At 37.9% G+C, this 12869-nt stretch overlaps 1 protein-coding gene across 2 annotated transcripts in view; it reads left to right on the forward strand.

Annotated features, from left to right (window-relative positions):
• ldb2a (LIM domain binding 2a) overlaps window positions 1-12789 on the forward strand; it is a 48585-nt gene extending 35796 nt beyond the window's left edge. Inside the window, exons 5-9 of one of the 2 annotated variants that reach the window (XM_079480021.1) lie at window positions 1418-1501; window positions 3461-3584; window positions 5202-5255; window positions 5765-5904; window positions 11058-12789. In XM_079480021.1, the coding sequence (XP_079336147.1) occupies window positions 1418-1501; window positions 3461-3584; window positions 5202-5255; window positions 5765-5904; window positions 11058-11288 (633 nt within the window). In that variant the 3' untranslated portion in view covers window positions 11289-12789. The remainder of the gene's footprint in view (window positions 1-1417; window positions 1502-3460; window positions 3585-5201; window positions 5256-5764; window positions 5905-11057) is intronic. The other variant, XM_079480022.1, reaches the window with a different exon arrangement.
• The last annotated feature ends 80 nt before the right edge of the window (window positions 12790-12869 follow it).

Raw genomic sequence — 12869 nt, forward strand, 5'->3', positions numbered from 1 at the left:
ATGGTGAAAGGCAACAGGTAGGATTCAAAATGTGACGTCTATTCTTGCAAATACAATATTCATGTTAACAGACTAACGTTAGCTAGCGAGCTTGCTGAGCAACCGACCGTCAGAATCATGAATAGATTTGCTACCAAACTTGGAGGCTTGCAAATATAAATATTGACTGGCAAGTGTTTGCTAACTTAATGCAAAATAATGTTGCTGCTGATATCTACATTTATATTTTGGTTAAACCCTATTGTACCAATGCCATGCATGACATATAGCAATTTTATTAAAGTAAAATAAGAACTGGTTATTATAAGGTAGCATGCACAATAAATGACTAGAAGCTGGAAAACATTCCTTATGCAATAAGGCTGGTTTATCATGGATTTTATTTTACTATTAGCTTCATGTTAGCTCAGCTGTGCTGTCAGACATACAGGCTGCTTTACATCTGCTGGGTGACATGGAAGCTGCAAGGGCCACATTTCTCCTTCTTTAAAGATCTGTGCTATATGTGTATGTATGTATGTATGTATGTGTATATATCAGCACAGACCTTTAAAGAGAGAGAGATGTGACCCTGTAATTACTTTTCTATATGTATGTGTGTGTGTCATATTTGTACTTTTTAAAATCCCAAATGTTAATGTAATTTCAACAGCAGCACAATCTTACTGCATAATAGTTATCTTATCTGATGCCATCCCTAGGCTGATTTAAAAATTGAATTTAGGCTGCTATATTTAACAGCAAAGTTCATTTTATTCAGGTGTGAGGATGGTGGATCAGGAAAGACAGGGGAAAGCAACAGGTAGGTCTAACATTAGGTGGAAGTGTAGAGGGAGCTTGATACTTGATACCAACAGATTAATTTCTTAATATTATTAATATGGAAAAGGTAGGGGTGTAATGGTTCACAAAATTCAGGGTTCGGTTCGATACGATACACTTGTGTCACGTTTCGGTACGGATCGGTACGTTTTAGATACGGCAAAAAGAAAGAAATGGCAGAGAAATTTCCATGAATACATTTTTACATATTTGTGTCCCTATACCATATAATTATGGTAGGCTTACAGTAGCTGTCTGATATACTTTGAAAATAAACCTTTATTATTTCAAGCCCATACATGATGATGTCCGACACACTCCGCCAAAACTGTTTCTGCATACCCCCCTAACACTGAGTAGTTGCGCCCCTGGGTGCAAACTCCAGATTCACTGCGCAAAACTTAAATCCAAAATGTATTCAAATGTCATCACTGTCATTCACAGTAATTGCTTCTGGAAACATCGCTAAAAGGGCAAACCATAGCCCCCCAACCCATCCTCAATATTTAGATTAGCAGTTAATTGACATGATTGTTAACTTATTGCTGTGTTTATTTGGGGTTGTATTGAGGTCCCTTTGTTTGTCCATTTGCAGGCACAAGACCCTCAAGTCCTCGAACAGCTTTCAAAGAACATCACCCGTATGGGATTGACCAACTTTACTCTTAACTACCTCAGGGTAAGTTGAACATAAATAGAAACTGTGTCGAACACTTGAAATATAGTTAATGTGTCCACAGTTCTCACTGTGGTATTATTATGGTACAGTGTTAGTCTCAGAGGGTACAACCATGGTTCTTTTGGATATCATGTATACCATAGTCCTGAATGATTACTCTATAACGTATATGCCATGTTTTATTTTGACTAATTATGCGTTATGGGTGTAAGGTTTGGCATAGGGGAAAACCTTAAACCACATGCATTCTGGATTCAACAGCCAACATTTCCCAAGAGGAAAACCGCTTAATAATGTCTGAATGAAAACGCTGGTTTCTGTTCAAATTATGGGTGGGATTAGAAAATATCATTAGCTCAGCATAAACAACAATTAGAGTCAATGGAAAGTCCCCGCCATGAAAACAAATGTGTGTGTATTATTGTGTATCCTTAACTGAACGTCGCTGCACAGAATGTATTAGCCGGCTTTGTTTATTCTCATAGTTTCAGCCTGAGTGACAGCTCCGTTTTTGCAAATGGGAGAACGAGAGAGAAAGAGAAAATGAATTGGATAGAGAAAATTAGCATAACATTGATGAGCGTTCCCGAATGAGGCACAGTGTTGTGGGTCTCCGTATCGCGCCCGGGCTCAGCCAATGCTGTTGGGGGAAACGGGAAAAAAAGGCCCTTTCAAGGTTTTCAAAACAGACGCTTTCCTCCGCTGTGTGCGTTTTTCTCCGTTGCTATTCCACACAATAAACGCACAGCCTGGCTTATGAGCGCAGAGTTAAAACGCAGCAGCGCAGTCTAAGCAGAGCTGTGAATTAAATTTGGAGTAGGCGCAGCTCTTGTTACAGCCGGTCTGTGTGCCCTCAGCTAAATCTGCAGGCATTTTAACACTGTTCGACAGGACTGAACAGGACAGGAGAAGTGTACACTGCATACTTCACTGCCCATGATCAGCCTTCCTTGAGAAGAGAGACCTTTTGGATAAGGAAGTTAAAAAAGATTCATGGTGTTATATCGGCTGCTTTTCTAACTGTATGGAACACATGTCATTTGTCATGTATTCCCATGGCATTTTCCCTTGTTTAAATAAAATATTTCTCATTGGTCTCTGAGGAAATCATTCATAATTATTTGACCGACGTTCGCTGACTGTAAATCCTGTAAACAAGCTCATTTTACCTCCTGCTGATAAAAAAACATTTTAAAGTGACTCATTAGCGTCGACTGAAATGCCACCATTTGTCTCATCGGGTTTATCTGTAGATCCACACATGGATGTTTCCTGTGCTCGGACGCAATAAGGCCGCTGTCTGGCGAGGTGGGTGAGGAAGCTTTAGGTTTCCTAACATTCAGGCTAGAAATAGCACTGCTTTGTGGGCCGTGATCCAGAGATTGTTTCTCTGGACCTATGGAAGTGAGAGGACACAACAGTGTTTGGATACAATTCTGTCAGTGGGGAATGATCTGTGTTTGTGTGTGTCCGTGCGAACATCAGGCTTTACCTACTGTGTGAAGAGATAACATACGCACATCCCAAGCTTGTTTTAATATTTTTTCATTGGTGATAGTTCACCCAAAACGAAAATTCTGCCATCATTTGCTCACACTGTATGACTTTCTTTCACAGACACAAAAGAAGATATTTTGAAGAACGTTGTTAACTGGCCCCCATTCACTTGCATTGCTTTTGTGTCCGTACAATAGAAGTGAATGGGGTTAAGTGCTGTTCGGTTACCAGCATTCTTCAAGATATCTTCTTTTGTATTCTGCAGAAGAAAGAAATTAATAAAGGTTTCAAATGACAATATGGTAAGTAATTTTTATTTGCAAAACCTATAGAAAAAGGGGGATAAAGAAAAATATTTCCAGTGACAATATTGACATTTATTTGTCTGCTTGATACTAACTAGTGCTCTGTTTCGTTCAGTCTTGAACTTGTGTGTTCAGATGCCTTTGTGTGTTTTTGTAGTTGTGTGTCATCCTGGAACCAATGCAAGAGTTAATGTCTCGACACAAGACGTACAACCTCAGCCCGAGAGACTGTTTGAAGACATGTTTGTTCCAGAAGTGGCAAAGAATGGTGGCCCCTCCAGGTAACCTCCACTTTACCGTACTATGTGATGTTTGGTTCAGATATTTATGGTTGTGTCCATTGAACCTGATTGATGGTCCTGAGGCAAAAGAGTTCACATATGTCTGTGCACTGTGCGTATTCATTTTGTATTTACAAACACAATAACATACACAATCATTTATATATTTTTAGGAAATATCTAAGTGTATGTATTAATATTGACTTATAATTGAAATTATAAATAATTGTTTATTAATTTGATATTTTTATAAAATATGTACATGTATGTTATTGTGTTTATAAATACAAAATAATATTCAGGTCTCTGAATAATGATAAATGATCATCTTAATAATGATAAATAATATTAATAAATAATACAAATAATAGACTCATATAAATATAAAAGAATATATTCAATTTAGATAGCAAAGGGACATGCTGTTCTACATTTAAATCAATGGATATACTGTTCAAATTTAACAACATATAAAGACTTTCTTCTGTCTCCTTTAACAAAAATAAAGGAAGTTAAAATAAAAAAGCTAGAGCTTTTCGGATCTGTTTTCTTTGTAATGATATTCATACATATTAAAGAATGGCTCAAGGGTTCAAATCCTCTTTTAGGCCACTATGTACAAAAAAGAAACCCAATGTTTTCTGTAAAAAAACTCTCTTTTTGACACGCTCTCTTAAATCTCTTAACCGCGGCGAATTTACTGTAGCAGTTGACATAATTTTGAGGTTTAGATCAAAGGATATCTTCAGTGTTTGATGTCATGTTAGACCCTTGTATGTCTCGTAGGAGGTCAATTCCAAATCAATAACAATGTCTTCGCATACATGGTATGATTTAAACAATGTCATACAGTATACTGAAAACATCCTCCATCCTCTCCCAGTGCGTGAAACCCTGTACGACCCCATGTCCACTTGTTAATCGTCAGCACAGGCCTTTTCAAAATCTGTATCGAAGTGGATCTTTTGCAATTGTCGTTTCCTTATTAGCTTCTCTTCCCTTTTTCCTCCCATTCATTTGAAAAACAGGAGAGCATTTGTGTTCAGAACAGGAAGGAAAGACTTAAACTCTTAACTTTTCCCCTCTTTTTTTGTGTATGTGTGGAAATGCAGGCGTCTTAGTACGTCATTGTTACTCTTACACTGATAAACATACAAACATAAGACTTTCTACAAATGGCCAAAACACTGCACGCGTCCCACTAGAGTTTATTTTTAAAGTATATGAATATAAATGGAATATGATATATAAAAGCTATTGTTAGAACAGTTAGTTAGACATGTTTTTCACGTTTAAACATTGTATTTGATGTTTTTTAATTTACAGTAATGAAAGTATAATCATAGTATGAAATATTTCGATGGTTACACTGACATGAAGTAGTTTAATACAATGATACTGTATATACCCTATAATATACCCCATATTATATCTGTACAGACCAGTCAGCTAGATGATTTTCGCTGTGTCTGCATACTTAAAATTTATAAATGTAATCCCAATTTTTTTTAAGTTTTATTAGTCTTTAATTACAAGTGTTCTGGTCTCAGACATTCAATATCTCTTCATGATAAATACTGAATTCTCTAAAAAATAAAATTTGGGATGTGATTTCAGCTGGACATCCACAGAACTTCAAAACGGAAATTTTCCCATCAAATCACAAAAAAGGTACTCTTCTCATCTTCTGAATGCCTCTTAATAACTGCCTTGTGTGTCTTAAGGAAAGCAAAGGAATACATCTTTCCAACTTATGAAACTATGATTTAATGATATAATGTGCATAAGAAAACAAGTATTGAAGTATTAAAATCATTTGTTGATACGAGCCTGTATGCATGGCTGACTGCTGATACCAGTGTGCACTGTTGAGCGTTTATGCAAATTAAAGCAGGGGTTATTTCTTACTACTGCATGTCTCGGGAGATGTTTTCGTATGCTGTTTTATTCAACCTCTTAAAATAAAGCATGGTTTATTTGTGTGTGTTGTCCGTGTGGCTGCTAATATGTTTGTGTTCAAAAGAAAAGTCGGTGAGGTTTTTTACGTCTGTCGTCCTCTGCGTGCATCGTCCGTATGTGCTATTTCACATTGTGGCATGTGTGCCTTTGTTTGTGAGCGTGGATGTGTGTGCTAACGACTTTTATTAATACCTACGTTGTGTGTGTTTGGTGGAGAGCAGAGCCCACTCGACAGACCACGACCAAGAGAAGAAAAAGAAAGAACTCGGCCAGCAGTGCGTCTAACAGTAGCCTAGGCAACAGTGCTGGCGGCAAGAAACGCAGCCCTGCCAACAACTTCAGTCTGACCAGCCAGGTACCTGTAAGCATCAAATCTTCGTCTTTTCACACACACATGCATCCGTAGTCTTTAAAGTCCCAGTGAATTTTTAAATGACAATGCCTATTTTTACATGAAATATTGCAGTTTATTGTAAATAGATTATCAATGTGGGTCATTCTGTTTTTTTTAATCGTGTGCCTTCATAAACTTCAGTTAAATTCTGAAAATGCACTGCCGTCCAGTAATGACTATCGATCTTTAAATTTCGTATGTTAGACAGCTTGGGCGGAGCATCCGTTAACTCGGATACATCCAATCAAATCGAAGAGAAGTGCAGAAGCCACGCCCACAATTTTTCTCATTCAAAGTTCCATTTCACTCGGAAATGCATCAAAATACAGGAGTAAAAATTATCGCAACTTTCGGTTCACAGGGACTTTAAAACTACAACGTTTAGACAATCTTGTTAAGACTGCCATCATAAGGAAATTATTATGTTGTCAGTACATATATGTGACCCTGGACCACAAAACCATTCTGAAGTAGCATGGGTATATTTACAGCAATAGCCGACAATATTGTATGGGTCAAAATTAGCAATTTTCGTTTTATGCCAAAAATCATTACGATATAAAAACTTTATTTATAGAGTGGATGCAGCAAAATCCAGATTTTCAAATAGTTGTATCTCAGCCAAATATTGTTCTATCCAAAAAAATTACAAACCATACATTAATAGAACGCTTATTTATGAATTTTAATGATGTATAAATCTTGATTAAAAAAAGGGGTCACATTTTACATGCTGCTGTTATTTCTGATTTATAGTGTAGCACTATTTTGATATTTTTAGAAGATGCTAAAGAAGGAGTTTACCCCCCCAAAAAAATTCTGACATTAACTTTACCTTACATCATGCCGGACCAAATCCTTGCTGTTATGGCATGTTATGTTAATGTCAGTTTTTCCACACCTGTAAATCACATTCAATTCAATGCCAAAATACATACACCCTCAACACCTTCACAGAGACAGACTCCTTAGCACTCATTTTCGATGCCTATATTACTCACTTACAGTGTTTAACCCCAATTCAGAAGCATTTATCCCCGAGTGCCTCTTTATCCCCCGGGCTTCCGCTCTAGGCATCTCTCTGGCTGTGGATGTATTCAGCCCCCAGCTCACACGCAACGGGGTCAAGCACACAGCTCACGAGCGCTGAAGCTGTTTTTGGGGAGTGGTATTGTGAAGCGGTAAATTTGCTTGCAGATGGATGATGGGATTTGTAGTGCTTGGCTTTTCCCCTGGAGTTCAGGGACAATCAGATACATGAATGCCATAGAGGAGATTGGAAAGGAGGGACACTGTTGTGTTTCAAAGCAGTCTGGAGTTGAATTCAGAGCTGTTTGTGTGCATGTACCGACTGCTACAGTTTATATGTATAATATATCTCATGTTTGTATACGTTTTTGTACTCATGACAAAGCTAGCCCATCAGTGTTTCTCAACCTTTTTGTTTCATGTATCCCCACTGATACGGCTTAATTCCATTTAATTAATGTAACTGTTTATGTAAAGAAAAACGTTGTAAAATCACTTTTCACGAAGAATTATATTGTGCTTGTAAATGGGTACAGAAATTTTTCCTTCAAGTGCATTAAAGAAACAAAAAAAGACATGAATATTGACATAATCTTCCAAATAGATTACTTCTAAAAATTGATATTAGTAACTCGTTTTTTCACAGTTTTATAGTCTATTTATTATGATTTTAAAATCGAAATCTTGCTTAAGTGACAACTTGATTGGTCATCACCAATCCAGAGATGGCCAATGCGTAGACAATTTATATGCATATACTAAATGTTTATACGTAATAATCCTATTTCGTTCTAACAAATTAAGTGTGCAAGATCTGGGGGTCAGGTGTGGCCTAATGGTTGGCAAGTTGGGCTTGTGATCAGAAGGTTGCAGGTTCAAATCTCAGTGCCAGCAGGTCATGACTGAAGGGCCCTTGAGCAAGGCACCTAACCCCTGATTGCTCTGCAGTAATGTGCCACTGTATAAAACTACTTGTAAGTCGCTTTGGAAAAAAGCGTCTGCCAAATGAATAAATGTAAATGTAAATCTGACCAAAGTAATAGCAAGCACTTCTTTGAATGGGCTCAACAGGGACAGCTATCAGAAATTCCTGAAAATGTATTTGATGTGTTTTGTTCTTGCTGTGGTATTTAGCCATATCGTTATTATTCCCACTACACATACGTTTTGTGTCCCTAGATGTACCTTTAACTACATATATTTTATTGTGGTCGTGTCTAACCAACCTCCATCACTTGGAGGACACCACACACATTCACACATGCAGAATTTTTTGGTGTGAACAACTGTCTCTGTGCCAACGCTCATTATCATATAGATTCAGCGTGTGTGCGAGTGTAGTCTTACATGTGTGTGTGTGTGAGTGTAGTCTTACATGTGTGTGTGTGTGTCACTATTTTAATTTCACTCCCCATTGTAAGCAATGCTGCCATGCGTTGTGTAGAGGAACATGCTGGTTACATATGTAGCGTGGCCACTTGGCTTTGTCTGTGCAGTCATCGCATGCTGCCTGATCGGCCGCCTACGTGAGCCCAATCACAATGAGCCGGTCATGTGACCACTGGGGGGGTGAAGGAGGAGACCAGTTTTCAACATTATTACAACAGTGCCCCCTTGTGGTCATGTTTTTGGTACGTAATTATGATTTGAGACGTTTGATTCTGCAGATTTGTATTAAATGTTGCTAACAGTAGTTGCTTAGTCTTGCATGTATAGTGCTGCATATTTACATGCATTTATTGGAGATTCATTTACAATTATAGTCTTTATGTGTTTCTCTTGTCTTAAATAAGTGCGTGCCTACTGAACTTACTGTGTCAGCTAACAGTGTTTTGCTCTTAGAACTCAGATAAATGCTGCGGATCAAGAGCTGATTTTGGTTCAGTCTTTGGGGACAGAAGGTAGTCTGTTTGTTTTGTTTTGTGGATTTTGCCACAGGCTACATCTAATTAGACAAGTGGACTGGACGGCCTTTCCATGTGATAGCAATTAGAGAGATGGAAACCTGTAGGATGTGTGAGTGTGTCGGTATGTGTGTGTGCGCTTGATCCTGGAACCTGGTTTCTCACCCGGACTCCAGGGCGACACTTGCCGTTCATAAACAGATGGCAAATTCAAGGCTCGTTGGCAAGCGCTGTCCTTTTTTCACTTGCTAACGTTTCAGCTAATGACTTAATTAGCTATGCAAATTGACAAATCAGTGTGCGGATATTGTTATTTAGTCAAAAAGCCCACCTTAATGAATGGGAGTAATTAAAAAGCGAAGGGGTGGGGGACTAACAGTGACTCTGGGGTCTCAGCCAGATACATGACACGGGAGTGCTACTGTTTAAATATACAGAACGGGCAAAGAGCTGAATAAAGAGATGATTTATGAATAGGTGCAGGTCCGACAGTGTAGGGCTGGAGAACCTTAACAGCAGGTTGATGGAGGTGGATCTACACAGACCGGCTAGAGAAAGTTTAGCCTTTCACTTGGACCACACGTCTGGAATAGACTGCTTTTAAGTGATGGTCTAGGATTCATTTTTACTCGATATATTCAGTATTCGATATATTGAGCATTAGTGAAAAGGGAAGAGAGGACTTTACATCATTTGCATTTGCTAGTTGGTAAAATAAAATAAAAAAATAACATTAAAGTAGTTTGTAAATTAAAATTAATGTATTACAGTAAAATTTATGCTATAGTTCATCCTAATACCGTTGTGACCAAGTGATATGATTTGTACAATATTTGTTTTTAATTCCAGGTCAGGTCAATAGCAAAGACATCAATTTCTAAAACTGGACATCACCTCCTACTGTGTGTATATAAGACATTTAAATCAATGTGTGATCAGCTTCTGTATTGAGTCTGTACTTAAATGATTTTGGTGAAAGTAAATTCACCAGACACATCCCTTGTGAATGCTTAGATTATCAGTGGGAAGGGTTTATGACTGTGACCTTCGATGCTTAGGTTGAACTAAAGCATGTAGAATGTAGGAGAGAACACACAACATCTGAGATGTCATACAGTAGCTCTTCCCTGTGGTACGGTTGACAGAGAGTGCAACAGAAAAATGGTTCCCATGCTGTGGCATGTCGACACGTGGTCACCGATGCGTGTGCTCAATTTAACAGATCTGTTGAACTTGAATGCAACTAGAGAGGGAGAGAGCGAGACAAAATAAAGTATATCAGACTTTAAGGATTAGACCGCTGTTAAAACTTTAACTTTCACATTGTGCTTTTACTATCTGTAGGCTACTGGTGCTTGCTAAGACATCACTCTTTCTTTTATAAAGAGTAAAACTTTTATTCATTAACATTCCCATTCATCTCAATGGAAGAGATGTATAGACGGTTTCAAAGTGACAATATAAACAAACGTTACTGCGCATGTGCGCATTCTTGGGCGGCAGTTAACTTCCGGTATACATTCACTGACAAAAGAGTGCCTGTAGGTTATTTCTGAAAACAAGCAAAAGAAACCAAAATGAAACGTTACTTGTCTCAAGTTGTCTCTCCAATATTTTGAAATTAGACTGTGATACCAAGCTCAACCACTAGATGTCAATGTACCATATGCTTTCGTTAAATATGACCATTTATTATTTAATCCAATTCAACAAAATTAAACGAGTCGTTTATTTAAAACAATTACTATACAATAAAGTTATAATACAAATTAATATGAACATAAATTAAATATAAATAGTTACATCACTGACACTAGCCATACACAAACCGGACATTAACAGTGGGTCTGCCGCGTGCACGTCCGATGAAACAGTCTATAGAGCTGGGAGGTATGTGATTATTTTTGAAAATGAAAAAATCTAGTTTTTAAACAAAATACACAAGCTCACATGCTTTGATTTGATATCAGACAGCCCGTTTCTTTTAATGTTGTCCAACATGATTAGTATCGACTGATATTTGTCTGGGTCTGGCTGCTCCACAATAATTCCTTCATCTAGTTTCTCTCACAGGTTGTTTTTTACTTAATTTCAGTTGTTCACTAACCAAAACCCAACATTTCTTCAGAAGTATTAAACTTGGGATACATTTGTATATTTTTTGTGACTGTATTTGTTTATTAACAGGATGTGATGGTAGTAGGTGAGCCCACTCTGATGGGCGGAGAGTTTGGCGATGAGGACGAGCGCCTGATCACACGGCTAGAAAACACACAATACGACGCCACCAACGGTCTCGATGACGACGACGACTTCACGAGCTCGCCGGCGCTCGGCAACAACAGCCCCTGGAACAGCAAGCCGCCCACAGGGCAGGACAGCAAGCCAGAGAGCACAGCCTCACAGCCATCTCAGTAAGAGACAACAAAAGCAATGCTCCGTTAATTCACTAGTGCCGCGCTTTCTCTATCTGACCTCACTTTTTACCCCCGATGATGTAAAAACCCATTTCATGGTGTCAATGATCCATTTTTGCCAGAAACTGACAATTCTGCTTCAGATTCTGGGTGAACTGACCAAATTTTGGCCGCAATATTTTCCCACTGGATTCTTTTGATCATCTAGTTAGGATGAAATGTGACTCTTGGATGAACCTGACTTTAGTAAGGCTGCCGTCCGTCTTGCAGCTCAGCACACATCTCCATAGTGACTCCAGTTGGTAACCACAGCCAATCGCTGAAGAGATGGTCATGCTCATTGTCTTCTCACCAGAGACCGGAACTGCAAAGGCATCCACTGAGACCAATCTCTGAACATTTGCATTTTTATTGGAAATTCGTTTGGCTATTGTCTTTTTTCCCTCTGCTTTCAATTAAAAGCGAACCTCCATTAGTTCCTTCAACACAACAGACTGCATTATCAAAGACCTGCATAAAAGAAAAATCATTGGGCTTTGCCATTTACAGATTGTAGTTTTATCCAAGTATTCATGTTTTATTTCAAGACAATCTGTTATTTTATTAATTTGAGTTAGTCTGTGTTCTTGTACTGTACCACAGAGATTAGGAGTTGAGAGGCACATACTGTACGACAAGCATATTTGTCCAAAACGTTTTTTGCCTTTCTCTAATGACTCATTTTCATACCGGAATATAATGTTTCTGCATGACATTTTGAAATCTGTAAAATGTTAACCAGGTTTATATGACTTGAGGGAAAAAAACAGTCCATCGGATGTCATTTACTTTTTTAGACCTCGATTTGATCTGCACCTGTTTTGATCCACCTGTGGTTTGACATGTTTTTATTTCCCCCAAAATAACGGATTTCATGCTCAGGAATGAACATCGTACTATGAAATGAGAAAATGGATTACAGTAAAATCAAACCACTAAAATAGCTTTTTTACAGGTTTAAGTTTAAATAGCATTCATTATTTCTAGCTTCATGCTGCATTTAACATACATGAAAATGGCGATTTTAAATATCTAATGTTACGTGGTCGGCCAGTTTCATCACCTGGCTGTTCATTATTTTTAAAATCCCTCTTGTTTTTATATTTGGGGAACCTGGTTTATTAATGCTTTGGACTGGCAGTAAGTCCCTTTAAAAGTTTCATTGTGCTTTACGGAGAGGAGGATTGTAATGATACTTTTGACAAGCAGCCAAAAATGTTTTTTAATTGATCCATTTCTTCATGTTTCTGTACTTCATCATTACAAAATATGTTTGCTGAGTCTTGAGATATTTCCAAGCTAAATGAAGAGAGACACAATCTCATCCACCCGCTGTATGAAACTTGTATTATTGGAACTCTGCACATTTTGTAATATATTTAGCAGAGGTGTTCTTTTGTGTCATATCCAAAGTCTTGTATGTATGCTTTGCCATTTTGTGTGCCAATAAATTGTGCTTACAGAACCTTTGCCTAATTTTTTCTATTGTCCACTGTCATATTCACTGTGTAGAGATGGGTGAATTTAGGCTAATCGGGACACA

This window comes from Barbatula barbatula, assembly GCF_947034865.1.
Source record: "Barbatula barbatula genome assembly, chromosome: 18".
In the NCBI taxonomy this organism is placed as follows: Eukaryota; Metazoa; Chordata; class Actinopteri; order Cypriniformes; family Nemacheilidae; genus Barbatula; species Barbatula barbatula.